This window comes from Acinonyx jubatus, chromosome B4 (assembly GCF_027475565.1).
Source record: "Acinonyx jubatus isolate Ajub_Pintada_27869175 chromosome B4, VMU_Ajub_asm_v1.0, whole genome shotgun sequence".
Lineage (NCBI taxonomy): Eukaryota > Metazoa > Chordata > Mammalia > Carnivora > Felidae > Acinonyx > Acinonyx jubatus.
The window spans coordinates 102668320-102695972 of record NC_069387.1 but is presented as its reverse complement, the minus strand read 5'-3'; the positions used below and the strand labels follow the sequence as shown (position 1 = coordinate 102695972).

Here is a 27653-nt window from a genome sequence, read left to right as displayed (position 1 = left end):
AGATGAAGAGATGGTTCTGAATTATTTGGATGAGTTCCTGTAATCATTAACGGGCCTTATAAGAGGGGGGCAAGAGGATTAGAATCAGAAAAAGGAGATATAAAGGTAGAACAGAGATTGGAGTTCTGCTCTCTGAAGTTGGAAAGTGGGGCCATGGAACAGGGAATGCAGATGGCCTTTAGAATCTGGAAAAGGCAAGAAAGAGTTCTCCCCAAAGTCTCCAGAAGAAACGCAGCCCTGCCAACACCTTGATTTTTAGACTTCTGACCTCCAGAATTGTAAGAGAATAAATGTGTGTTGTGTTAAGCCACTAAATTGTACTAATTTGTTACAGCAACAATAAGAAATCAATACACTTCTTATTCCCTGAAATTCCACTTATCCATCCCTAGGCTAAGTTACTTAACCCTTCTAGGAAGTCTCTTGGGTCAACTACCTTTCAGCATGTACTCCCACCTGTGTAGGCCAAATATGGTCTTCAGGATTGTGTGTGTGTGTGTGTTTGCTGGGGTAAGTGAATAAGAAATAGGGGGCCACCTGGGTGGCTCAGTCAGTTAAGCATCTGACTCTTGATTTCGGCTCAGGTCATGATCTCATGGTTCATGAGTTTGAATCCCTCATTGAGCTCTGCACTGACAGTGTGGAGCCTCCTCGGGATTCTCTCTCTCTCTCTCTCTCTCTCTCTCTCTCTCTCTCTCTCTGCCTCTTCTGTGCACTGTCTTTGTAATAAATAAACTGAAAACAAAAATCAAAGAAATAGGGATGTGCTTTAGTGCCCATGTCTGAAGTTGCCACACATCCTGAAGGCAAAGATACTGCATTGTGCATGAAGAAGATTACGAATGTCGGTGAAGATATGCAAACATTGGAACCCTGTACGCTGTTGGTAGGAATGCAAAATGGTGCAGCTGCTATCAAAAACAGTATGGAGGTTCCTCAAAAAATTCAAAACAGAACTACCATGTGATCTACCAGTCTCACTTCTGGGTATTTATCCAATTAAAATTAGGATCTTGAAAAGATTTCGGTGTAGCACAATTTATGTAGAAATGTGGAAAAATTTTAAATAGATAAATGGATAAAGAAAATGTATGTTTACACATGTGCATATATACACATATACTATGCACACACACATTAATACATATGTATGTACAATGAAATATTATATGGCTTTAAAAAAGAAGGAAATCCTGCCAAATGCAACAATATGAATGAAGCTTGAGCCTTTATGCTAAGTGAAATAAGCCAGTCACAGAAGGACTGATTCTGCATAATTTCACTTATATGAGGTCTCTATAATAGTCAAAGTCATGGAAACAGAGAATAGTGGTTTCCAGGGACTCTGGAAAGGAGGAAATGGGGAATTGCTAATCAACAAGTACAAAGTTTCAGTTATGCAAAGTGAGTAAGTTCCAGGGACTTGTGTAACATATGCCTATGTTAATATATGCTTAAAATTTTAAGGGGTTAGATCCCATGTTAAGTGTTTTCATTATAGTAGAATATATGTATAGAAAGATTTTCTTACCCAATATACCAATAATGCCCCCCTTAAGACAAGATGCCTGTGAATTTTGGCAGAAACTTTTTTTTTTTTAATAGTATACTAGCATGGCCTGGTGTAGCTCCTTGCTTGAGGATGTGGGAATATTTGTCACCATAACATTGTTTCTGGTTTTGGGCCAAACTAAAATTGAGACAGTTTTTAACTTTAATATTGGGTTATACATAGCCACTGCATTATGCATTCAGGATTCACAATCCAGTTTTGGGGATGCTGGAGGCAAAGAAATAAAGACTGATGTACCATTACAACGTAACTGTAGGCAGTCCTTAGTTTACATGTACTGTGTTACCTGAAACCAGTGGGTGTCAGAACCAGAGAGTGGTGTCCTTGCTTTATACAGTAGCTGAGTTACCACAGAGCCATGCAAAGTCAGGACATGGTTCTTATATCTACCAGTTTCAGCTAACACTGTGCCATGCAAAATGGAGGATTGTCTGCATTTTCTGTCTGGGTGGCTTTAAGCAAGAGAAATATTCATACTTCTTTGTTATTGCACTAATCCCAGGAGACTTAGTGTTCTGTTCACTTTGGAATTCTTAACCTGGCTGTGTGGCTCAGTTGAATGTTCTGTTACATCTGAGAAGAATAATTAATAGTGAAAAATATATTCCAGAAATATGAAGGAAAAGAAAGATCTGAATACAAAATATTTTAAATCATAGTAAATCAAAGCATATTATAAATGTGAAGCTTGGCTTTATTTATTTATTTATTTATTTATTTATTTAGGGAATCCGATCAAATGAATAGAAGAAAACAAGGCTGTCTATAGAGCATAAACTGATTATAGAACATTCTGTCATTGACTCTTTAAGTCTTCAAGTTAGAAGACTCTTGCATTATATTGTAATCTCAATTAATTTAGCAGCATAACATCAATGCATTTTATGTTCTCATTTCAGTGAGTTCATTTCCTTTCATTTAATAGTATTTTGAGAATATGATACAGATATTGTAAACATTGATTCATATAAGAATTTTGGTAGCATCAGTTGAAATGGAGCTGCCCAGAAGAAAAGTAGAGAAATCATATGTTTTAATTGCTATTTCTAGTTACCATTCTAATCATCATTCATCATTTCAAAAGCAGAAAAAATAGGAAATGAATTTGAAATTTACTTCTTATGATTTAGAACTTGGTAATTTTTTTTCCCTGCCAAAGTAAATAGCAATGCAAAAGGAATTTGTCTGCATATCCCTTAGATTCAGATTAGACTCCATTCTGAAAATTTTGCATATCTGATTTTTTTAATGTTTTTATTTATTTTTGAGACAGAGAGACAGAGCTTGAGCAGGGGAGGGGCAGAGAGACAGGGAGATACAGAATCCGAAGCAGGCTTCAAGCTCTGAGCTCTCAGCACAGAGCCTGACACGGGGCTCGAACTCACAGACTTTGAGATCATGACCTGAGCCGAAGTTGGACGCCCAACTGACTGAGCCACCCAGGTGCCCTGCATATCTGATTTTAGATAGTGCTACTGATTCCTGTGTTTTCAAGTTCTCATCTCTCCCCTAGTTCTATCTGATTCCTCCATGGCTGTCATTTCCAAAATTAAAGTATGCACATGCAATACATAACGTTTGGCTGACAAACCCATGCCAAACTTTTCTGAAAGTGTGAACTTAATGTATTTGATAATATTTTATTTGCTCTCTTGCCAGCTTCTCGTAATTACCTTAAAAACTATTAATGTTAATTGGCCAAATACTTAAATATATTAAGAGAGAGAGATAGTTAGATATTTGTTAGAATTGTCTGTTTAATATACATATATTTTTAAATAAATTATTTGCTCTGTTTTAGTTTTCAGTTCACAAGCAATTCATTCTTGCAAGTATTTATAAGTCAAAATGATAAATGGTGTTGAGGTATTTTAGTGTAATTAATGAAATTCCAGATAATAGTTGTTGGAAGGATAGATGTATTTTTAAAAATCACCTTAGATAGGATAATCTCCAGTTAGTTTTTCAACCCAGCAAATATTTTAGGCTCTTATTTATGGAGTTAAAAATAAAACCGGATACTTTAAAAGGGTAAGATATTGTATTTTTTCCTAGTTATTGTGTTTTGTGTCTGGTAGGGGAAGACTAAATATAATATAATTGGAGGTTTAATTGTAAACTAAGATCACAGTAATTGAGTCTCTGACTCTCAACCAACAAAGGCTGATAGATAAATCTCCCATAAATTATGTGTATCTAGGATTATAGCATTGATATCCTCTTTTAAATGCCAGATCTTTTCTTTCAGTTCCTATAGCACATTTTGAACAGGCTGAAAGCTGCCCACTCTGGTACATAAATATGTGATGTCAGATAACACACACTGAAAGAGGAATAAGTTGTGTTTAGGTTGATGGTATGAATTTTATTCAGCAAAAAGATTGCTCAAATTTTAGTAAGAAGAATAAAAATTATATATTTAAAACTAATGGTGAAAATTTATAATAACCAAAGCCACAAAAATACCTGAAAAATTGTAGGGTGCATTGAGGAGGTAAAATACAGAATTTAGGGTCTTTTGCCTTTCAGGGAAAATACATTCTATAAATCTAATGGAGATTTATAGCTAGAATTAATCTGTATCTGGGTCTTATCCATATGTATTCTAATCCATATCTGTTTCAATGTATACCATGTAATCTGTGTTGATAACCCATATCTGTTTCAATGTATACCATGTAATCTGTGTTGATAACCTATCTTTATTTTACTTGTTTATAATCTAATTTGTCGATGCATTATTTCATGTATAGTAATAACTAATATTAATTGAATATTTACTATAAGTTGTCAATAAGTGACTTTCCATGAACAGTCACAATTAATATTCCAGTGTCCTCCTAAGATAGGTACTAGGACATAGATTGACTTATTTTACATGAGGAACATAAATTTGCCTACGTTCACACAGCTAGTAAGTAGTGAACATAGGCTTGAACCTATTCTCCTAATCACTGAAGTATTTATTCTTTCATATGTACTGCATTTTGCAGACTTGAGGTAGAATTGAAGGGCTCAGGCAGGGTCTCTTGGGATGGTGCCTCTGTTGTGTTAACAAAAATATCTGATCACTCTTGTCATCCAGAAGTTGAATTTCTGCAGTAAATTCAAAGGTAATCAGTTCCTCAGTGGTTGCTTTACACTAATGAAACAAATATGTAATAAGAATGAAAATCTATTATTATAGGATAATGCACATTTCAAAGCAGTCCCAAGCACTAATGTCAGCCAATCAGCTCATCCTCTCCTTGCAGAAGAAATTCATAGGAAGCTAAATTCAACATAAATGTATCAAATTCCTCTAACATCTATTGGTTGTGTTTTGTGGTAATTTCTTAGGATACAGAAGTAATAAGTACAGTACTGAGCTGATTTAACCCTCAAATGAATGGGAAAGACAGATGAGTAAAATGACATTTACAAAATAGTGTAATAACGTTGTGATAGAGTTAGGTGCAGAATACTGGGGATGACAGCAGAACCATCAGTCTCATTTGAGGGACTCAAGAAAGTCTCCTGAGAGGAGGTGATGCCTGCAGTGTATCTCAAAGGGTAAGATTTATCCAGAGGAGGGAGGTGGCTTTCTAGGCACTAGCGTCTGTGATGCAGAAGCATAGAAGTAAGAAAACACTTGACACAACAAAGGAAGTACAGGATTCATTATGATAAGGGTATAAGAGTTCTTTGAGGAAGTGGTGAAAGGTAAAATGAGAAAAGTAGTCCATAATGATATAATGAAAGACCTCATGCATAAATACACTTGATATTTTTTCTTCCTAAGAAGAATGGGGACTTTATTAAGAATTTTGAATTTGGGAATAATCTACACATATTTGTATTTGAAACACATCTTTCTAGAGTAGCGGTTACCGAACTTTAGCCTGCATCAGACTTACTTGGGGGGCTTGTTAAGCAGAGTTTCCAATTCAGTAAGACTGGAGTAAAGCTGAAGAAAATATATTTCTAAGTTGCCGGTGACACTGATGCTACTGGCCCCTAGACCACTGTTTGAGAACCACTTCTCAGTAGATGAGATCGTATGAGTGTGAGAGTGGAAAAAATAACTCAAAAAATACACTATTTTGGAGAAGGCCTACGTTGGGGTAAAAATAAAATGAGATTCTAAACTAAGGCAGTGAATGCAGTAGTTATTAAAAGTAGGCAATAGATTGAGCTGAGCAGATATTTTAGAAGGAAAAATGAACTGGCTTGGTATATAAATGTCAGGATGAGGGAAGACTTTATTGAACCTCCAGAAATCCAGATCGGGCAACTGAATGTTTATTGGAAGGACCAATAACATAAGAACTGGGGGAAGAAATTGAATGGGAGGCAGCTGACCATAGTAATTGCAGAGGAGGAGAGGAGATGATGTCTGATTTGGACTTGCGAGTTTGAGATAACAAGGATACATCAGTGTATAAAAGTTGGCAAAGAGGAGCTGACAGAGACTGAGTCAGGATTCAGCAAAAGATTCCCTTTATCACCTCAGCCATATGGAAGGGAATAGAAAAAGAAAAAGTAACACACAAAACATTCATAAAGGAAAGTGTTTCAGAGAAGGTATTTCATAGAAAAGGCGCAGAACCTTAAATCTCTTTGGTACTTTCTTCAGAAAACCCTGTTCCATGCAACACTAGCACAATTGTGTCTTTGCTACATTTTAGATTTCCTGTTTAGGTGTGAGTTTGAGGACAATGCTTTGAAATTAAAAAATATGCCAGAAATCTTTGGAATTGTACTTTTTTGCTAAATTCAGTGGCATTCACTCTCATATCTTTAGGTCAAACAAGGCTATTCTTTTTCCCATCAGAGACGATCCACTTCACCTCAGAAAAATTCTGTTTGCAAGTCAATTCATTCTTTCCACAAATATTGAATAAATATGTTTCTCTCAAGTCATTATGTGGCATCCCAGGAAGTTCTCCCCGTTTTCTCCCCACACCTCCACTTATTTAAGAGAGCATAATTGTTAGAAATCATTGCCTTTGGAGTCAGCCTTTCTAGATTTGAACACTTACTAGCTGTGCGATTTTGGGAAGACTCTCTTCCATCTTAAAAATGAAGGAAATTACATCTAAAGGACCTAAGATGCTATGTAGTAAGACAGTAGAGCTGTTTATACTGTGTCTGGTATAGTTAGTGCCCAGTTAATGTTATTTTGTTACCCAGCCAAGGTCTTAGGACAAACTTACCCAGTATGCATTCAAAAACAAATACTGAAACTTATTGTCACCCTATAAAATCTACTCCTGAAACACTTGTATAGTATAATTTTAACAACTTGTTTCTCAGAATTCTTCCTCATGTTGTTAGATTGAAAGATCTACTTTTACTCTTAGATTGACACACTCTTTGATTGAACAGATCCTTGAACTGAGAAAGCATGTCATAGCCTCTAGATCCCATACACCAAATTCTGTGTGATGCCTTATGCTTATTATGTGTACAATATACATATACTGACTAAATTGTCTTTGTCATTCTGACTCCCCACCAGACTCAGAACTCTTTGAAAGCTATGACCTTGACTTATTTACCATCGTGCTCTTCATGTTCAGCACAGTCACCACATAGGCTCAATCATTCTTTTTTTTTTTTTTAATTTAAAAATTTTTAACAATATTTTTAGAAAGATGGAGAGATAGAGTGAGTGGGGGAGAGGGGCAGAGGGAGAGAAAGGGAATCTATGCTGAGCATGGAGCCTGATGCAGATCTTGATCCCATGACTCTGAGCTGTCAGTGCAGAGCCCGATGTGGGGCTCAAACCCACAAACCGTGAGATCATGACCTGAGCCAAAGTCGGACACTTAACCAACTGAGCCACCCAGGTGCCCCTATTCTTTTATGAAAGAATTGTGTGGCTCATGGAACATTCAGATTTGGGCTGGACTGTGGTCAAAGTAAAAGTGTAGATATTTTCCTTTTTTAATTTCAAAAAATGACTACAAAGGGCTTTTTCTGGCTTCTGTAGGAAAGGAGGTTTATAAAACTGGTTGTGTGTGTTTCCTGCTTCTCTGCCTCCCAGGAAATTTACCCTGTAAAGTTGCCAAGGAAACACTAACAGCTGAAGTCTGGTAGAGGAGAAAGATGCCTCATTAACAAACTCAGCTTCATTATTTGGATGCTTGCCTCAAGGAGATGCTGTTCTCTGATGGAAGTTTGTTTCCATTAAGCATTGTGTGAAAAACTGAATGATTTTTAAGGAAATTTCTTCTTCTATTACTCCTCAGGGCTGTGAACCTACACACTATGAAATGTTACATAAAAACATTACGGACTTGTAGTTTAATGTGTTTGAACTATTATTGCTAAGCATATATGTTAGATCAAGTTTTCAAGCATATCACTGTATAATGATTAAGGTGTCAGGTCTTTAACTTGAAGTATTGGCAGTATTTCACCAGAAGATAAATTTAATATATTGTTTATTATCTATTAAGTCATTTTGTATATTTCCTTCTTATGAACTAGAAACCCTGGGATATATAGAAATTTGTTGCCTTAAGATAATACAGAGTTGAGTGCCTTTTCCTTTAGTAGGATGTCTGATCAGTGATGTATAATGGAAAAAATGTACGTGGTGCTTGGGGTTATAACACTTGGGATTTCAAAGTTTCTTTCCAGAATTTACCAGCTGTTTGATCTTGGGCAAGTCATTTATTAGTTTGTTCATTCAGGCATTCTATAAAGATGGGTTGTGCAAACACTGTTGCCTTGAGCCATCTTTCAAAGTGATATATTTATACAAAAAATGAGAAATTCTTCATCATTTCTAAACTCTGAGCCTCAGCTATTTTGTGTATAAAAATGGTATTATGTGCTTTATTCAGTCAGTCATTCATCCAGTCAAAAAGTATTTATTGAGCTCCTACTCTGTGGCAAGCTGTTCTGGAGAGTGATGGGAGGTGTTCACCCTTTATTGGGCTCTTGACAACATTGTTCTTTTATCTTCTTTGGATTTAGGGTTGGGTAAAACTTCCAGCTATTACTAATCCCTGTGCTTCTCTATTCTCCTGGATCCATGGAACCATCGGTACCTCTGTAAAGCATCCTTGTATTAATTGCCCTTTTATGATGTTTTTGAGTTTGCCATTTGTTTCCGGGTGGAACTTTCACTGATTTAGACAGTTAGGGAAGGTCTGTTTGAGATTTTGATACTTAAACTGAGATCTGATGGAGTGAGTTAATTAGGAGGATGTATAGGAAATGAGTATTCTGAGAAGCATGAAAAGCATGTGTAAACATGACCCTAAGATAGGCGTCATATTTGGACTGTTTTTGGAACAACAGTGGGGTCAGTGTGACTGGGTGGCATGAGAGAGTTGGATAATGGAAAAAGGATGATATCAGAGAGATGGCCGGATCACTACAAGACATTGCAGGACATGGTGATAAATTTGTGTTTTATTCTAGGATTAATGGAAACCTCCCTGGGGGTTTGGATCAGAGGAGGAATCTGACGTAACTTACATTTTGAATGGATAGTCCTGACTGCTGTGTGGAGAATACGTGGGGGAAAGAAGAGACATGGACAGATGTAGAGACAACAGTTAGGCTATTTCTTTAGTCAAGGGAGAAATATTGATACGGTCCAATGAAATAGGATGGTAGGAATGTATGTGGTAAGGAATAGTCAAAGTCAAGCCATTTTTTATTTTTTATTTTTTACTTAATTATTAAAAAATTTTTTTTAATCTTCATTTATTTTTGAGAGAGACAGAGTGGGAGTCTCTGGGGGAGGGGCGGAGAGAGAGGGAGACAGAATTGGAAGTAGGCTCCAGGTTCTGAGCTGTCAGCACAAAGCCTGATGCTGGGCTCGAAATCACAAACCGTGAGATCATGGCCTGAGCTGAAGTCGGATGCTCAACCAACTGAGCCACCCAGGCACCCCAAGCCATTTTTTAAAGATAGAATTGGCAGGATTTGCTGAGCAGCTTGGTGAAAGGTGATGTGAAGATTGAGAGCACTGGGACAGGAACTTAATTTGCGGGAGGGGTAGAAGTGGGAATCAAGTTTGACTTTGCATTATTAAATTTTAAATGGCTATAATACATCCAAGTGGAGATCAGAGTAGGCAGTGTGCATCTCAGAGGATAAGTTGGAACTGAATATGTAATTTCCTAATTCATCAGCATACATGATATTTAAAGCCATGGTAGCCAGTACAATCATATAGAGGGTGAAACTAAATGGAAACCACGAGGAAAAGTATTTGAAGGAAGATGGAGCCGTCAGCTTTGTCAGTGTGGCTTAAAGATCAAGGAAGGTGATGATGAACGTTGACCAATGATTCAGCCAATTGGATGTCAATGGCAGCCTTAATAAGAGGGTTGCAGTGATCCAGTGGGGACAAAAGCTGCATGAAGAGAGAATGGGAGATGAGGCACATTTGAGAAATTTTTCTGTGAAAAGGTTGAGAGAAATGCTTAATTTTGATATTTTGAATATATAAATTTTGTAAGCTTCTCTACCAACATAAAATACCCCGTTAAGTGTTTTTAAATACCTTGGCACAAATTATAAATATAATCATTCAGTGAAAATGGTTGATATCTTCTTTTTATTGATTTCACTATACTGATAGACTTTTGATAGATTATTTTAATGCACTCTGTATTGATACTGAATCACTTTCCCTCAAACAATTTCTAAAATGGTCCCAAATTTTAAATATGTATAAACCAAAATTTAAAATATCAGTAGCTGATAACAATATTACAGTGTTTTAAGTATTTTTATATTATGTAAAGTGATTTTTTAGAAGTGTGAAACTTGAAAATTTGATATTACTTTAAATGCAACTCTCAGATTTCGAGATAGTCTGGGTTTATGGCATGTGCAGTGTTAGATTCAGTGTGTTATTTAGAATTTAATTTTCTTCATTTTTAACGTATTTGATACCCAAGCTATTTTAACATCTTTTTTTTTGACCATACCTGGCTGATCCACTCTTTAGGGATAAAAATAAGGATATGGCAGTAGCCCTGAGGGAGACCTCAATCCCAAAATCTTTTTTTTTTTCCCACCTGTATGCAGGGGAAGCAAGACTTAAACAGCGAACTTAAATGATGTGCACTGAAAACCACATGATTAATCCCTAAGCTCCATTATTCAAAGTCTCTGTCAAGGGGGAAAATATGTCAACTATTGGAGAAGGAGTCACAGGGAGGAGGGTGCAGCTGGGTAACCAACAGCATCAGTGCAGCACAATGTGGAGTTTATTTAACCTGTCCTGATGCGATCCTCGGTGTCCAGGCTGCCCTCAAATCTTACACTTCTTAGAGCCCTGACACTAATTGCTGCTCTTGCAGCTCAACCTTCCCAAGACTTGAGACTTCTGATTCATAAGCCAGCCTTGGCTGACCTAGGAGCAGAGCTCTCCTGCATTAGACGAGGCTGCCTTTACATGGCTTGTGTCAAGGACTGACTAATAATGTCTCTTAGGTATTTGACACCTTGCAGGACAAGTGAAACTTTCATGACCTAAAATCATGTTAAGAGATAAAATTGTTTGTATAGTGAAGGATCCTAGTCAGCAGATGATAGCAACACATATGGTGGAGGCGATGTAATACAGGTGTTTAGCAGCAATGGTACCTGAGCAGCAGCATGTGGGCAGGCACTAGGCTGGCTTGGCATATTTTTATAAGTTCAACCGGGAAACAAGTCAAATGTATTGCAAGAGTCTGTTGCATACACAGCATGACTAAGGTCACCATGGTGTTAGCTCTCTCCATATCCCTCAGAGGGTCAGGACTTGGTGAGACGGGTGGGGTGCTTAGTGCACAAACTTTGAGGAGTCACTGACTCCTAGGATTGTACAGATGCCAACGCTGCTCTTGTAGGCACTTGTAAGAATCAGGTGCCTAAAGGATAAAATTTAAGGAGGCACTCACTGCCAGGATCCTGCACCTGCAGGTCAGGTCAGTACTTGTATGACCCTTGGAACGAATGCCTCCTTAAATTGTGTGCCCTAGATGTATCAGTTACCTCACTCTTCCTGGCCTGGTCTCTTGTCCCACAGGACAACACTAAATTGGGTGGACCAGATGACAGCAATAGTACGAGGAAGAGGCAACGGGGAGTAGCAAATTCCATAGTGCATCTAAGCAGTTTTACAGCTCGCAGGTGGATCTAGGTTGTGGAAGAATGAGGTGGAAAGTTCCCTGCCTCATTGGTGCCAGAGAGGCAAATGAGAAACAGCTGTATGGAAGCTCTTTCTAAGACTGCCTACCTTGTTACGTTCTCAGAAGGCTGGCAGGACATTCCAGTAAGAATTAGGCCAGCCTGTTGTTTAACTCTGCCTACATGGCCCATGTGGATATGTTCAAGGTAACCAGAATGCAAGGGTAAAGCTATTTCCCTATGGCTGGTATTAAAAAACACAGGTTTGCAGTCCTGCAAATATGTTTGTAACACCACTTCCTGATAGCTATATGATATTGGGTAAGTTATATAAACTTTAAAAAAAAATTAATGTTTATTCTTAGAGAGAGAGAGAGAGAGCAAGAGAGGGGCAGAGAGGAAAGGAGACACAAAATTTGAAGCAGGCTCCAGGCTCTAAGCTGTCAGCACAGACCCTGACACAGGGTTTGAACCCACGGACCATGAGATCATGGCCAGAACCGAAGTCAGATGCTCAATCAACTGAGCTACCCAGGCGCCCCAAGTTACATAAACTTTTTAACCTCTTAAATAAGAAAAGAAATAAGTACCTTATAAAGCTATAATAATGTTAATGTTTATAAAACATTTACATGGTATGTAATAAATGTTTAAGTAGTAGATATTTTATTAGATGTAAATGAAGCTATTAAATCTAAGTGAACATGGTACGTAATATAGTTAAATAAATCCTGTAACAAGTTTTAAAAATCAGTTTGTTTTCAATGTTTTAGTCAAACAACATTATTATAATAGTAAGTTAACAAAGTTTCTAGGAAATCAATGTTTTTTACTTTTTGATGTACTTTTGTTGTTATCTATATAGAAAGATATCTAAGTAACAAGATAGATGGATTTGTTAAGGATTTAAGTTATATTTTGCAAACTATTCAAGAACCATCAAAAATGGACTCACTTTCAGTTCAGTGTTCCTCAAAAGATTTATCTCACCTTTTAATTTTACAACATAAATGCATTCATGCACACTTACGCTCATTATTCATACATGAAAAATTTATTTTTGCATCAACTGATAGATAAACTATAATTTTGGCATCTGTCCAAGTAGGACACTTTTTTCTAATTTATACTCAAAATAGCACATAGGCTCAAAGAATCATTTTTTCAATTAAATGAATAAACAGTAAGAATGTGCATCTGTACTCTGTTTAGAGTCATGAGTTCCTAGTGTGCTTTAATTCAACATGTTAAAAATCATAAATACCAATGCCTTTGAATTCATCTTCTAAATTCTTTTGCTTAATTTTTCTGAAGATGATAACTATCAGGAAAGGCTTAAAATTTTAGAAATGTGAAAATTTGCTCAGTTTATCTAAGATAGCAAGAAATCTTCATATCTATGATACCAAGAAATCTTCAGATATAATTAAAAAAACATGACAATGCAGGGGTGCCAGGGTGGCTCAATTGATTAAGTGTCTGACTTCCACTCAGGTCATGATCTCACGGTTCGTGAGTGTGAGCCCCGCATGGGGCTCTACTTGACAGCTCGGAGCCTGCAGCCTGCTTCAGATTCTTTGTCTGCCCCCTCTCCACCCCTACCCCACTTGCACTCTGTCTCTCTCTCTCTCCCAAAAATAAATAAATGTTAAAAAAAATTAAAAAGAATAAAAAAAATTAAAAAACGGCAATGCATTAAATAAATGGCTAAACTACTTTGAATCTGAATGTTTCCCTGTTACCTCTCTGATAATGACATCAGAAATGTTTATCTTTAATGTACTTTATATGTATGTCTATTTAGAAAGGCATATATTAACTCAAAATGTACTTAACGTTATTTTCTTTCATTTTAAATGTACTTAGAAATAACTTTTAATATGAATAGAACTTTGTTTTTTGTCATGGTCATAACAGGTGTGTTTATAAACAGTGCAATGGCTGTGTGTTTTATTTTCTATTTATCTAGTATTTTAGCTACTTTACTACCTAATTTTGTCAGTTCATTCCATGAAATTCTAAAACAGTTTTAAAAGTTATATTTTACCTTTAGATTAAAAATGTTTGCCAGTTTATAAATGTTTCATACTTTACTTTTATTATCTAAGGACATAAGATTACTTAAATGATTTAATGATAACGTTAAAGAACTTGTTAGATCAAATAATTTAAATGATTTGATTGTTTATGGTGTACATGGTAGTGAAATAAATAACTTCAGCAAGACAGGGAGAGCCTTTTACAATAGACTTAACAATGCAGGCATATTAATTGGGATCTTCCTGTTTTTGAGAGGCAGAAATTTAAAGTTGCAGGCAGGAGAACATGTAGTTTCAAATGTGGCCCAAATGATAGAATCAAGGACTTGGACCCTACCATTATATTTTTCTAAATCCACATTGCCTTAATTTTCCGTAAGACTTCTATCTCATTGGAAGCAGTCTTTCTAAGCCTCTTTTGGAGCTAGAGTGAGGGAGAGGAAGTTCCTCAAAGGGATGCTGACTATGGAAAAATATGATATACAATATATTTGTTACAGTGAAGACAACTTAATAATTTTCTTGGCAAGCATTCCTTGTGGTTGCCTTATCATTTATGGCCCTTGATAAAATATGCATGTAGAAATTCATCGCCCATTGAGTTCCTGTTCAAAGTCAGCTTCTTCTGATGGAAACTTCCATCACACCATTCCTTTCGCCTCCCTTATCCTGCCTTTAATGTTGTCTAATGTTGTCATCACATGCTTATTTCAGCCCCTTGTTTTTGTTTTGTTTTGTTTTTGTTAGGACTCCCTATTTTTGAGATACTAGGGAAATAATGTGATTAAGTCACGAATGAATTTGTAGCATAAATCTTCTTAATGGTATAAAGGAATCAGCTATTTCTCTGATCACAGGTATTTAATTTTCTCTTCCTTCAATCTTGACTCCATTCTCTTTCATCTTTGATTTCTTACTGCAACTGTATTTCTCCTTATCCCTATCCTTTCAACTAGATGCAGAAAGATAAGTGACCAGGGTCACAACCAAGAAACTTTTTATGAAGTATAACTCTTCAGTGGAGCCCCAGACTCCTATCCAGCCCCCTTTAAGCAGAGAGTTTTGGTTTTGTTTTTTCACTGGGGGGACTGGGGTATGATTTAAAACTACGATGGTTGCAAGCATTAAAATCCTGAGAGGTTTTAGTTAAAAGTCCAGAATTCTAGCTTTTGAAAAAGTCACATGGTTAGTAACCCTGGAAGCAAAGTCCTGCAACCAAGGTGGAGCTGTATTCGTACCTATAAACAGGCACATGCTCTCCAGTTTGTCGCAGTCACCTGTTTCTCCGTTTATGATACCTTTGACAATATAATCATTACTCAGGCGTGATCTTCTGTGGTTACTGATTCAAGATTCGAAATCAGTCCTTGTAGAAGAATAGCTAGTCTCTTTTAAAAATATTTTTATCTTCCAAGTACAGTAATAGAGTAGAGTATACATAATTAAAATTTTTATAGGTTCAGCGTTTTCCATGGGATTTGTATTCTTGCAAATAATATGTTAAATTGCAGTTTTGTTAAAATTGCTTTTTTTTTGTTCTGTCCTCATTTCAACACCTTAGAGAACAAAACATTTGCTTTCCTACCTAGAGCCTAACCTTTTTTTTTCATATTTCAAGACTTGTCTATGTATATATTTTTTTTCTTTTTACAGAGTGTGCAGAATTAGAGGAAATATCTAGATTTTTAGATACAGGTTATTTGTATAGTGTTACAGTGTGCAAGACTGTCTGAAAACAAAACAAAGAAAACAAATGTAGCTGTGTGCCCTAACTTAGTAGCTAAAGAAAATATTATACTATGGGTTTGGGAAATTCTCCATGCTGTTGAGTAGCATTTTACAATCAACACCTCTCCCCTTTTCAGGATATCGAATCCCTAACAGGAGGGCTGACTGGTTCTAAGGGGGCTGATCCACCGGTAAGTTAGATTCTTCATTAAATTTAACTATTGACAAGTTGAATTATGTACACACCAGATCATGAGATAGTTACTTGTATACAATTTGTGATATAGATACCTTTTGGAAATCTGTAGTTATTGCATAACTAATACAAAAGTGTGAACTGATTTGAGGTGTTGTTTGCTATTTTTAAAAGTTTTAAGATCTCATAAAATTATCTCCATGTACTGACTTTAAAAATAAGAGTAAAATCTTCATTAGAATGTGTAAATACTTTACGTCCTATGGCCGACACCAAAACTTTTGGAACATGAGGGGAAGTTTTACCATTCTAAATATGAATGTATGATTTGGGTTGCAATATATTTTCTAGTTACTGAGAAAAATTATTGTATCAGCCCATTTTATCAACAGTGTTAATGTGTGATATTGCTGTTTTTTTCTACTTTATCTGGGAAGCTTCTGGAGAATTAGAAAAAGTGCTCTAAAGTTTTAAAGGATTATTATTTGTAAGCAATAAGAAGAGATTGATAGTCTAGTATTGGAATATCTTGGTACTTTCTGTGATATCTGCCTTCAGAAAATATTGATTAAGATAACATTTATGTGATTCCATGTTTGAAGTACAAACATGAGTTCGTGGTGTATATCTTAAGTAATAAGATTCAATCTGTTTCAACAGAGAATCAATGCATAAATTTCTATCACTGTTTGCTTTTCACTTGGCACTGTGAGGTTTAATGCAGAACACACAGAACCTACTCTCATCAATTTTAGCTATACTTCCTCTAGGTCTCTAGGATCTAGGTGGAGTGCATAATCACATTAAAACATCAGTGAGGTGTTCAAAGACAACTTTCAACGGCACCTCTTTCTCTCCTGTCTCCCTCATGTGTCCATGATGTTGTCTGATCTTCATCAAATTACTCCTAAAGTAGGCTAAACAACATATTTTAGTCCTATCCCTTCCTTTTATTTTCAGTGTCTGAATTTATGTGGGAAAAAATGTATTGTCTTCAGGTATCTGCTTATATTTAGTCCCTGAACCTATTACATTACAGTATAAAGCAAGATGAAATGTAAGTCAGCCAGCGAGTATATTGTGACAGGATTTACAGGCAGCCCTATATTCAAGTAGTGTAGGTGAATGTTTATGTGATGTAATTTCAGCCTGCTGCTTAGCATGGTGTTTTACGTAGTACTCAAATTTTATTAGGAAAGTAAACCCATTTCGTTCCAAATCGCACCCTCATAGGTCTACTGATTCTTAAAAGAATTCCACAATTAGAGATCAGTTGGTTTTAAAGGGATTTGTCCCTGGCTCAAATAAAAATTAAACACCTCTTTTCTGCAAGGGGTGATTAAAATCTTATTCATTATTTATATGTTAAAATAAGTTAAGCATGTCCTTTCAAGAAAACATTTTCCAAATATGGAAAATTGAGTGGGCTTAAAGCCTAGTTGTTGAAAGAAGCTCCTTGCAGGGAAAAAAGATCACAGAAAGGAATGATGGTGTACAGAAGGCAAGCCTCATCAACTTCATTCCCAATTGCTAAAAGTGAAGTGTGTGTGTGTGTGTGTGTGTGTGTGTGTGTGTGTGTGTGTAGTTTATAATATTGTGAAGATAGATGTTCCCTCTTGGCCGTGCCCTACCATGATGTTGGATATTTTATACTGCTGCCTGTATTTTCAGAAATTTAATGACTATGCCTATTTTTTACCTTTTTGTAGAATGGAAAACTTGCAGATTTTAGAGTAGATAAGAGCTTAGGCAATCTAATTAGGGGTTAACAGTACACATAAATTTAGTACCCCCCCATTGTTAAAGATTTATCTAGAATATATTACTGATGCTATTTAATAAAATCATTTTTAGTCCCATATAAACCTTATGTAGAACAGTCTAAGTAGAGGTGAAATGGTAATAGTATCTAGTGTTACTTCAGTCATTTAAGAGTAAGACATTGAATGGAGTTGTTGTTCTTGCCCCCAAGTTAGAAAACTGAAAGTCAGATTATATTAATTATAACCTAAACCCATTTGAAGTTTTATATAACTTTTCCTTTCTCTAAAAAACATCTTTATAATAGGTCATCTAAATACTATTGTCCATTTCTAAAGTTATGTCTTTTGCATAAGTGTTTGCAATATATTACCAAAATTATTCAACAGTGAAATTTTTATTGGTAAGAAATTCAAGGTCCTTTACTTCCCCCTCATTATACAGAATGTATAAAGTGCTGAATGAATGGCGTCTTACAATACATCACAATGGTGCAGAGCTGTGAAATAATTTCTTTACCAGTATAACAGAAATCTCAGGGATATTTTTAAATGTGTTATATTAAAAAATTGTAATTTTTTTCTCTGGGTATGCATGTATTATTTCTGAAGCATGGGAAAAAAGTGAAGTTTATATTATTTTAAATAGTATACATGTACAAAAAGTTGTGTACATTTGTAAATGTAATTATAAATAAGTTTGCATACCTGGAAAGAATAAATTTGAGGAAGTCCAAGAATATAGTTTACATTAATATTTTTAACAATAAATGTTAGCAAGTTTCTTTTTGAAAATTCAAGCAGTCTCAGTTTCAATACTGATAATGAATGGGAGTATCATTCATTTATGATTTTTCAGGAGCAATTCAAGTTTTATGATGGCTTTCCTTCTCTGAAAAGGATTTCAAGAGGATTTTTTTTTTAATTCAGAAACTGAAAATTAATTGATTCAATAGATAGAATTTACAGATTTTTCTAAATCACAGTTATTTTAAGAACTCTTCTATCATTGAGAAATGTATTAACAGTTTAATATTACCTTGAAACTGCTTTTGAAAAACTGTATCAGACATAGTCTACATTTAGCATATGTTTTTCATTCACAAAAATTGGATCACAAGTTAACTTCCAGTGTAAAAACATAACATATATTTACGTATAAAAATAAAGTGAAAGAAAACGTATAATTAAAATCTAAAGGGTAAAAATATCATTAAGTTAAATAGTGCTTTTTATATACCATTTGCCATAGTGTTTTAATTTTTTTTCTTGGTTTTATTTAAATTCCAGTGTAATTAACATACAGTTTATGTTTCAGATATATAGTGATTCCACATTTCCATACAACACCCGGTGCTCATCACGACAAGTGCCCTCCTTAATCCCCATCAATTTCACCCATCTCCACCCCTACCTTCCCCCTGGTAACGAGCAGTTTGTTCTCTATAGTTTGTTCTCTGTAGTCTATATAGTCTGTTTTTTGATTTGCCTCTCTCTCTTGTTTTTTCCCTTTGCTCATTTGTTGTTTTTTAAGTTCCACATATGAGTGAAATCAAATGAATTTATCTTTCTCTGACTGACTTACTTTGCTTAGCATACTTTCTAGTTCCATCCATGTCATTGCAAATGGCAAGATTTCATTTTCTTGTATAGCTAAGTAATATTCCTCTGTGTGTGTGTGTGTATACCCCACGTCTTTTTTTCCTAATGTTAATTTATTTTTATTTTTATCTTTTTAATAGAATTTATTGTCAAATTGGCTTCCATACAACACCCAGTGCTCATCCCAACAAGTGCCCTCCTCAGTGCCCATCACCCACTTTCCCCTCTCCCCCACTACCCATCAACCCTCAGTATGTTCTCTGTATTTAAGAGTCTCTTATGGTTTGCTTCCCACCGTCTGTGTTTGTAACTACTTTTTCCCCCTTCCCTTCCCTTCCCCCATGTTCTTCTGTTAACTTTCTCAAGGTTCACATATGAGTGAAAACATACAATATCTGTCTTTCTCTGAGTTATTTCACTTAGCATAATACCTTCCAGTTCCATCCACATTACTGCAAATGGCAGGATTTCATTCTGTCTCATTGCCAAGTAGTATTACATTGTATATATAAACCACATCTTCTTTATCCATTCATCAGTTGATGAACATTTAGGGTCTTTCCATAATTTGGCTATTGTTGAAAGCGTTGCTATAAACATTGGGGCACAAGTGCGCTTATGCATCAGCACTCCTGTATCCCTTGAGTAAATTCCTAGCAGTGCTATTGCTGGGTCATAGGGTAGTCTGTTTTTAATTTTTTGAGGAACCTCCACACTGTTTACCAGAGAGGCTGCACCAGTTTGCATTCCCAACAACAGTGCAAGAGGGTTCCTGTTTCTCCACATCCTCACCAGCATCTGTTGTTTCCTGAGTTGTTAATTTTAGCCACTCTGACCAGTGTAAGGTGGTATCTCATTGTGGCTTTGATTTGTATTTCCCTGATGATGAGTGATGTTGAGCATCATTTCATGTGTCTGTTGGCCATCTGGATGTCTTCTTTGGAAAAGTGTCTATTCATGTCTTTTGCCCATTTCTTCACTGGATTATTTGTTTTTTGGGTGTGGAGTTTGGTGAGTTCTTTATAGGTTTTGGATACTAGCCCTTTATCCGATATGTCATTTGCAAATATCTTTTCCCATTCCATCAGTTGCCTTTTGGTTTTGTTGATTGTTTCCTTTGCAGTCCAGAAGCTTTTTATCTTGATGAGGTCCCAATATTCATTTTTGCTTTTAATTCCCTTGCCATTGGAGATGTGTTGAGTAAGAAATTGCTGCAACTGAGGTCAAAGAGGTTGTTGCCTGCTTTCTCCTCTAGGGTTTTGAAGGTTTCCTGTCTCACATTCAGGTCTTTCATCCATTTTGAGTTTATTTTTGTGTATGGTGTAAGAAAGTGATCTAGTTTCATTCCTCTGTATGTTGCTTTTCAGTTTTCCCTGCACCATTTGCTAAAGAGACTGTCTTTTTTCCATTGGATACTCTTTCCTGCTTTGTCAAAGATTAGTCGGTCATACGTATGTGGGTCCAATTCTAAGTTGTCTATTCTATTCCACTGGTCTATGTGTCTGTTTTTGTGCCAATCCATACTGTCTTGATGATTAGCTTTGTAGTAGAGGCTAAAGTCTGGAATTGTGATGCCTCCTGCTTTGGTCTTCTTCAGTGTTACTTTCACTATTTGTATCCCACATCTTCTTTATCCATTCATCAATTGATAGACACTTGGGCTGTTTTCATAATTTGGCTGTTGTAGATAATGCTGCTATAAACATCAGGAAGTATATAGAAATACAGATCTACCTTAAGAAGCAAGAAATATCTCAAATAAATAACCTAATATTACATCTAAAAGAGCCAGAAAAGGAACAACAAATGAATCCTAAAGCTAGCCAAAGAAAGGAAATAAAGATTAGAGCAGAAATAAATGATATAGAAGCTAAAAAAAAAAAAAATAGAACAGATAAATGAAACCAGGAGTTGGTTCTTTGAAAAAAATAATAAAATTGGTAAACCTTTTGCCAGAATTATTAAAAAGGAAAGAGAAAGGACCCAAATAAATAAATCACAAATGAGAAAGGAAAAATAACAATCAACACTACAGAAATACAAAAACTCATAAGAGAATATTATGTAGAACTAAATGCCAGCAAATTGGATAACCTAGAAGTGGATAATTTCCTAGAAACATACAAACTACCAAAATTGAAACAGGAAGAAATAGAAAACTTGAACAGACCAGTAAGTGGCAATAATAAAAGAAAATCTCCTAACGAATAAACAAAAGTCCAGGGCCAGATGGCTTCACAGGCAAATTATACCAAATATTTAAAGAAGAGTTACTACCTGTTCTCTCAAACTGTTCCAAAAAAATAGAAATGGAAGGAAGACTTCCAAACTCATTAGATGAAACCAGCATTACCCTGATACCAAAGCCAGGTAAAGACTCCACTAAAAAAGAAAACTATAGGCCATTATCCCCAATGAACATGGATGCAAAAATTCTCAATAAAATACTAACAAACTAAATACAATAATACATTTAAAAAAATCATTCACCATGATCAAGTGGAATTTATTTATGAGTTTCAAGGGTGGTTCAATATTTTCAAATCAATCATTTTGTTATATCACATTAATAAGAGAAAGGGTAAGTACCATATGATCATTTTAATCGATGCAGATAAAGCATTTGACAAAGTACAGCATCCATTCATGGTGTTTTAAAGTTTAAAAAAAATATCAAAATGTAAAAATCTGATGAAATTTCTTATGAGGGTGTCCAGGTGATCAGTTGTCAGACAACATTTAGGAAGACCAGGGTAAGATCTAAACCACTCAGCTTCAGAGAGCCAAGAGGATTTTGGATACTGAAGACTGGGGCACAAAGCACAAATATTCCTAGACAGATGTTCTAGCTGCAGTTGGTATCTGGAGAGCTGTGGTATGTAGTCATGTGAAACCAGTATTGTGATGGATCACTGTCTAGCCCATGAGCCAGAGCCAGAGGTGTTGACCAGCCCCACTCAAGAACCAGGATTTGTCCCAGCCTATGGGCTAATTCTAATCTGCAGCTAGAATTTAGTAGCTCGACTTGGCCACAAAACTTAAGTTTAATGACAGCAGACCCATACAGACTAACATACACAATGAGGAAGGTTTCTTTTCTTAATTTGGTTTAAGAAATGTCTGATTATTAATTAGCTGTTTGCTTTCTTATCATTTTTGATTCTTTTTAAGGGTCAATATGGGCAAAATCTGATAGGGACAAACCCTAAACTACATGAAACACATTTTTGAACATATTTCACTGTAACATACACATTGGTTAAATGCGGAAATGTCATGATATTTCATAGTGCTATTATCAGTGTTTGAATTAAGTCTACCTCATTGCCTCATCCAGAACGTATGGCAGTAAAACTGGGGCTATGCAGTCCCTCCCCTGTTTTTCTTTCTGTTTGTTATGTTGGAGTAACAGGATCTATAAATTTGCTTCTTACAGAACTTAGTTCTTTTCATTGTTCTGTTTCCTTTATCCGAATGCTAATGGTTCTTTTTATTTCTAAAGTATGGTGAATAAGTGGATGCCCATCTAAGCCATATCCTTGGGTTTGATATATACACCATCCTAAACATTCTCTAGCTTTATTAATTTTCTCCACTAAAGAACCAGAATTGTACATTCCATATTTTGCTTTTTTCTGTTCTCATTTTAATATCTTCCTGATGGTTCTGAGCAATTTGGGTAAATACTCCATAGAATTTGAAACAAATTTATTTTCTTGAGGGTGGTGTTTAGACCAGGTTATATATTTTTCAAGTTCTGAATGGTCTTAAATTTTTAGTCTCCAAAACCAATTTTAATTTGATTATTCAAAAAATGCCAGTGTTCTACTTATTTGCTTCAAAAGATAAGAGAATAAAAAAAGTAAATCTGAATTGTGATATAATATAGTTTATTTCAACCTAGACTTTATATTGCTATATTACATACTTTAATTCTTCTATTTATTTATTTGAAATTCAGTGTATATTTGAGTATACACTATGTGTTAGACATTCATTTAGGTTTTGGAAATAGTGATGTACAACACACAGTTTCTCACTTCAGAATCTTACGATGTAGTGGAGTAGACAGGTTGGTAAAAACAATTCCAGTGTAAACTAAACACAGGATGAGATGAAAATGAGTAAGATAATTCATATAATCTGATTGTTAGAAGTGAAAGGGGCTGGAGAATCAAGGAAGGTGAATAGAAGAAAATACTGCCTAACTTAATAAGTATAGGATAAGTTGAAGTTTGCCAACTGAGGAGAGTGGGCATGGCATTTTAAGCAGAGGAAACAGTGTGTGTGCATAGGTCAAAAAAAGTGAAAATAACTTACTGTGGCTAGAGTATGAATAAGCTGGAGTGTTGGAGGTAATGGTGAAGATAAAAGGCTAGGTTAGGCCAGGGCAAGACATGAGAAATTTCATGGAAGGAATTTGTTCTCTATAGTAAGAACCATGGAAAACCATTAAAGTCTTTAAACAGGAGATCACTTAATCAGCTCTGTCAAACATTTTTTTTTTATTCCACTTGTAGAGTGATTTATAAAAGTCTAAAAAGCAAGAGAACAAGTGAAAGGCTCTTGCAGTCATCCAAAAGAAAGATAATAAAAATGATAACTGCAGCATGTGTGTGTGTGTGTGTGTGTGTGTGTGTCCCACTAAATTATAATACTAATAGAAGGCCATATCTCAAGAGAATGTCAACATTTTGAGTGAAACACTGAATGATTAATATGAACCTATAGAGTGGCAGTGAGAATGGAGAGGGATGGACCGATTGATGAGTTAGTAAGGACACAGTGAATACTCAAGAATAAGGGGTTGTTCAGAGAGGGGAGAATGAGACATACTGAGAACTTAAGGCTGACTTTGTTTTGGCAATTGAGTGAATGGAAGACAAGAATAGAGACAAGAATACCATGAGGTAGTGCACTTTTAGAGGGGGGATGATGAGTTCAGTTTGGACACATTAATTTGAGCTGACACAGTTGGGAATGTATGAATGATGTTGGAATTTCTAGGTGAGATCTCATCTAGAGCCATTGATTTGGACATGTAGAATAGTCAGTAATTGAAGCCATTGGAGTTGATGAAGTTACCTCCAAAAAAGGTATTCCAAGTGATGTTCATTGTAAACTTCAGAGGAAGAAAAGAATTTAAGTAATAATCAGAGGAAAGGGAAAGATCAGAGGGAAAGTAGGCCTCAAAAAAGAGCAGAGATGGGTGCAAGGAAGGAATACCAGGAAGCTGTGGAATCAAACATGCTAAAGTCAAGAGAAAGTGGTGATAAGGGTTACTAGCAGTTTCACGATGTTGAGAGTTCAAGGAGAACAGAGTGCCCGTTTTATTGAGCCACAGGAAGATAAAGTGTTCTAGGTGAGAATAATTTAAATGGAATTAACTTGGGTAGAATCACATTTCCAAATGGAAGACTTGGATTCAGTGACTACAGAAAACAATCTCAAAGAGCTTGATTATGAAAAGTGGGAGGGAATAATACCTGATATAGGTTATGAGATCGAGCGTGTTGAAACATATGGAAAGCACATAAAGCGGGAGGAGAATTTACTGAGGAAAGATAAATTAATTGATAGAGCACAAGGTGAGGCAAAAAAGCAAGGACTCCAGCGCATATTATGGAGAAAGAGCAATGTGTCTTCAAATGTGAAATGAGTGAGAAAGAAAAGATTGTTTTCAGAAATATGTTTCTCAAAAACATTCACAGGTGGAGGTCTTAAGAAGTTGAAAGTTTCCATTTAATAGCTTTTATTTTCCTCACAAAGTATAAAGGTGCTAATTAGCTGATAGTAGCAGGGAAGAAAATAGAATAAGGAATTTCAGGAATACAGAGATTTATCTAGCCATTATGGATTATGGGAGAACTATGTAAATCACAGATGGATTACTGGAAAGTGTTAGGGGTCCACATGTGGTTTTAGGCAGTGAATTTGTAATGATTTTAAGTGACTTAGGTGTGTTTTCAAAACAGTGCTCAGGTGTTGGAGGGGAGAATGCCTGCAAGCATTTTAATTTCAGGTTGCTCTGTCAGACCATTGCTATGGAAGGGCAATGGGGCAAGATAATGGAGGATGTTGGAGGAGCAAAGATGCCGTACAGTCTAAGCTGAATAAGAATTGCAGTGGAGATAGGAAGAAATTGATAAAACAAGAGGATTCAAAGGTCTTAATAAATTTGAAAAATAGTTGCAGTGGGTGTTGGGAAAAGGATAAAAGGTTATGGTGAGAGAGTAAGATGCTTGATTTAAGCATTTCAGGACCCAAACATTGCCAGGTCTAATAAGATCCAGGTTGTGGTCATGGGAATGGGTGAAGTGCAGAGGGAATGAGGCTCATTGAGTTTGAGGATGCCAAGACAGTGAGGGACCAGTGTAGGATGATCATTTCTGTGAATCCTGCAATCTTTCTTACTACATTCATTCCCTTGATAATCCCAACCTATTTGACAGCTTAAGTGGCATCTAGGAACTGATAACTGAATAATCTACATTTCTACACTGGATAACTTTCCTGAACTTTAGACTTGTGTATCCAACTAAATGTTTGACATATCGTCTTATACACTCAAAAAAGGAATTTAAAGCATGACACATTAAAAATTGAGCTTCTGATCAACTCTTTCGCTCTCTACAAATTTCCTGCAGTTTTCCCCATATCAGTTAATGGCTACTATTTCAAAAAAATCAAGACCTAGAGTCATTTTACAGGTTCTGTCTTCATAATTTATGTAGAATCCAACCAAGTCTCACTACCCCTAGAAAACTACCAGCCTTGTCAAAGCCATCATTCTTTCTCATGTGCATATGCTCAGTGAACCAAGCAGGATAAGTTTGTTAAAGTCAGATCATGTCACATCTAGGCTTGAATCATTGTTGGCTTCCCATCAGAATAAAATTCCCAAAGCTAGTGAAGTAGCTTCGAAGACCCTTTATGACTTCTCTCATTACAGTGCCTCTAGGAACTCATCTACCTTTTTATTTTTCCAAAGGTCATTCCACTTTGGTTGTACTAATAATTTGCTACTCTTGACCCAGGCAAGCACTTGCTATTATTTCTTCGGCCTGCCATGCTCCTTCCCCAGATATCACCATGGCTTACTCCCTCATTTTCTTTACGTTTCCCTTAAAATGCTATTTGAACAGAGGGATCATCCGTGAACACCCAATATTCTTTTCCTTGCCTCTGTGTTTACTGTTAGTGTTCTTCAACTAGAATACAAACTATATGGTTAGGGTCTTTGTCTCTTTTGTTCAGTATAACGTCCAAAGATCTAGAAATAAAATCTGTTATATGAATTCTTCAATATAGATTTGCTGAATGAATAAATAAGAACAAACACATTTTAGGCACATGATTTATATGATTATATTTGTGTGCTTAAAATGATTACTAGAATACTGCACGGAGAAAGAGATTAAGAATGTTACAAAAATTCTGTAATGAGATTACACAGTTATACTATGATAGTGGTAGTAAGAATTAAAATAGAGTTAAAACCTTAAAAAAAACAATATTGGTAGAACTTTTTGGTGGGGAAGGAAGTGAGACTCATGGATAAATTCAAAAATTGGCCACTGGGGGAAAAATAACAGCAAATTAAAACCAGAAGGATATATGTTTGTATACTGTGTATCTTATTTATCTTGTTTACTATCACTATATAATAATTCCCCTTGAAAGAAGAATGCTTCTCTCTGGCTTATAGCCACATTTTCAATGCTTTGAACATAGTGGGCCTTCAGTAAGCATTTAATGATCAAATGAATGAAGCAAGAGTAGTAACGCTAAAGGGTCTTCAGAAGGTGAAACTGTGAACCAAGTATTGCAAACTTCAGTATAAGGGAGGAAAAAAAGGAGACGTAGTATAAAAGATAAAAAAAAAATAAAAAAGAAACTTCCATTGTTGATTCAAAATACTATTTTAAGCTCCAAAACATATACTACTAATGATAAATATCCCCACATTCTATGGAGAAGTGCTAGACATACCACAGACTTACTAAGTAATAATTACAGTAATATCAGTCCTGCGACTGTGAATGATCACCTTGATTCTGAGAGATGACCAGAAAGGAGTCAGCAAAATTTCAGCTGTAGGGAGTGCCACAGGGTTTTTACCCTGTGAAAGAGAGAAGGGTGTGCTTCTCCTAAATCAAATGAAGGTGAGCCCAAAACAGTGACTCAAAGAAGGACCCAATGGCATCTGCATGTTTGGATATTTATTCAGTAGCTAAATCAGTATGTGGTTCCATGGAATAGATGTAAAGTAAGGAGGGAAAGAAATTAATGTGTATCACTTGGATGCATAACCAGTAAATTAGATATTTGCTTCCTATCTAGTAAACTTGAATGGCAGAAGCATGATTAGGGCAATGGAAAGGGGTCTTAATAGGAGTGGCTGTTACAACTAGAGTTTGTTGTGTCAAAGATACATGAGCTTCTCATGGACCAGGTTGATGAGGTAGAAGGATAATGGAACCTTCCCAAGATGGCTACTTTCTACCACAATGGGACCCAGTATTAAGAATTAAAAGAATGTCAAATATTCTACCAAAGATAGAAGCTGGGATATGAGGGGAGGCAAGTGGTTAGTCATGAAGCAAATAACAAAATGTCTGTGTCAA

The 27653-nt window shown here is 35.8% G+C and overlaps 1 protein-coding gene across 11 annotated transcripts in view; it reads left to right on the top strand.

Moving 5' to 3' along the window:
- PPFIA2 (PTPRF interacting protein alpha 2) overlaps positions 1-27653 on the top strand; it is a 472924-nt gene that overhangs the window by 66931 nt on the left and 378340 nt on the right. For 7 of the 11 annotated variants that reach the window (XM_053226534.1, XM_053226538.1, XM_027071161.2 and 4 more), the window contains one exon: positions 15606-15659. The exons of the other annotated variants lie outside the window; for them this stretch is intronic. In XM_053226534.1, the coding sequence (XP_053082509.1) occupies positions 15606-15659 (54 nt within the window). The remainder of the gene's footprint in view (positions 1-15605; positions 15660-27653) is intronic. 11 annotated transcript variants of the gene reach the window in all.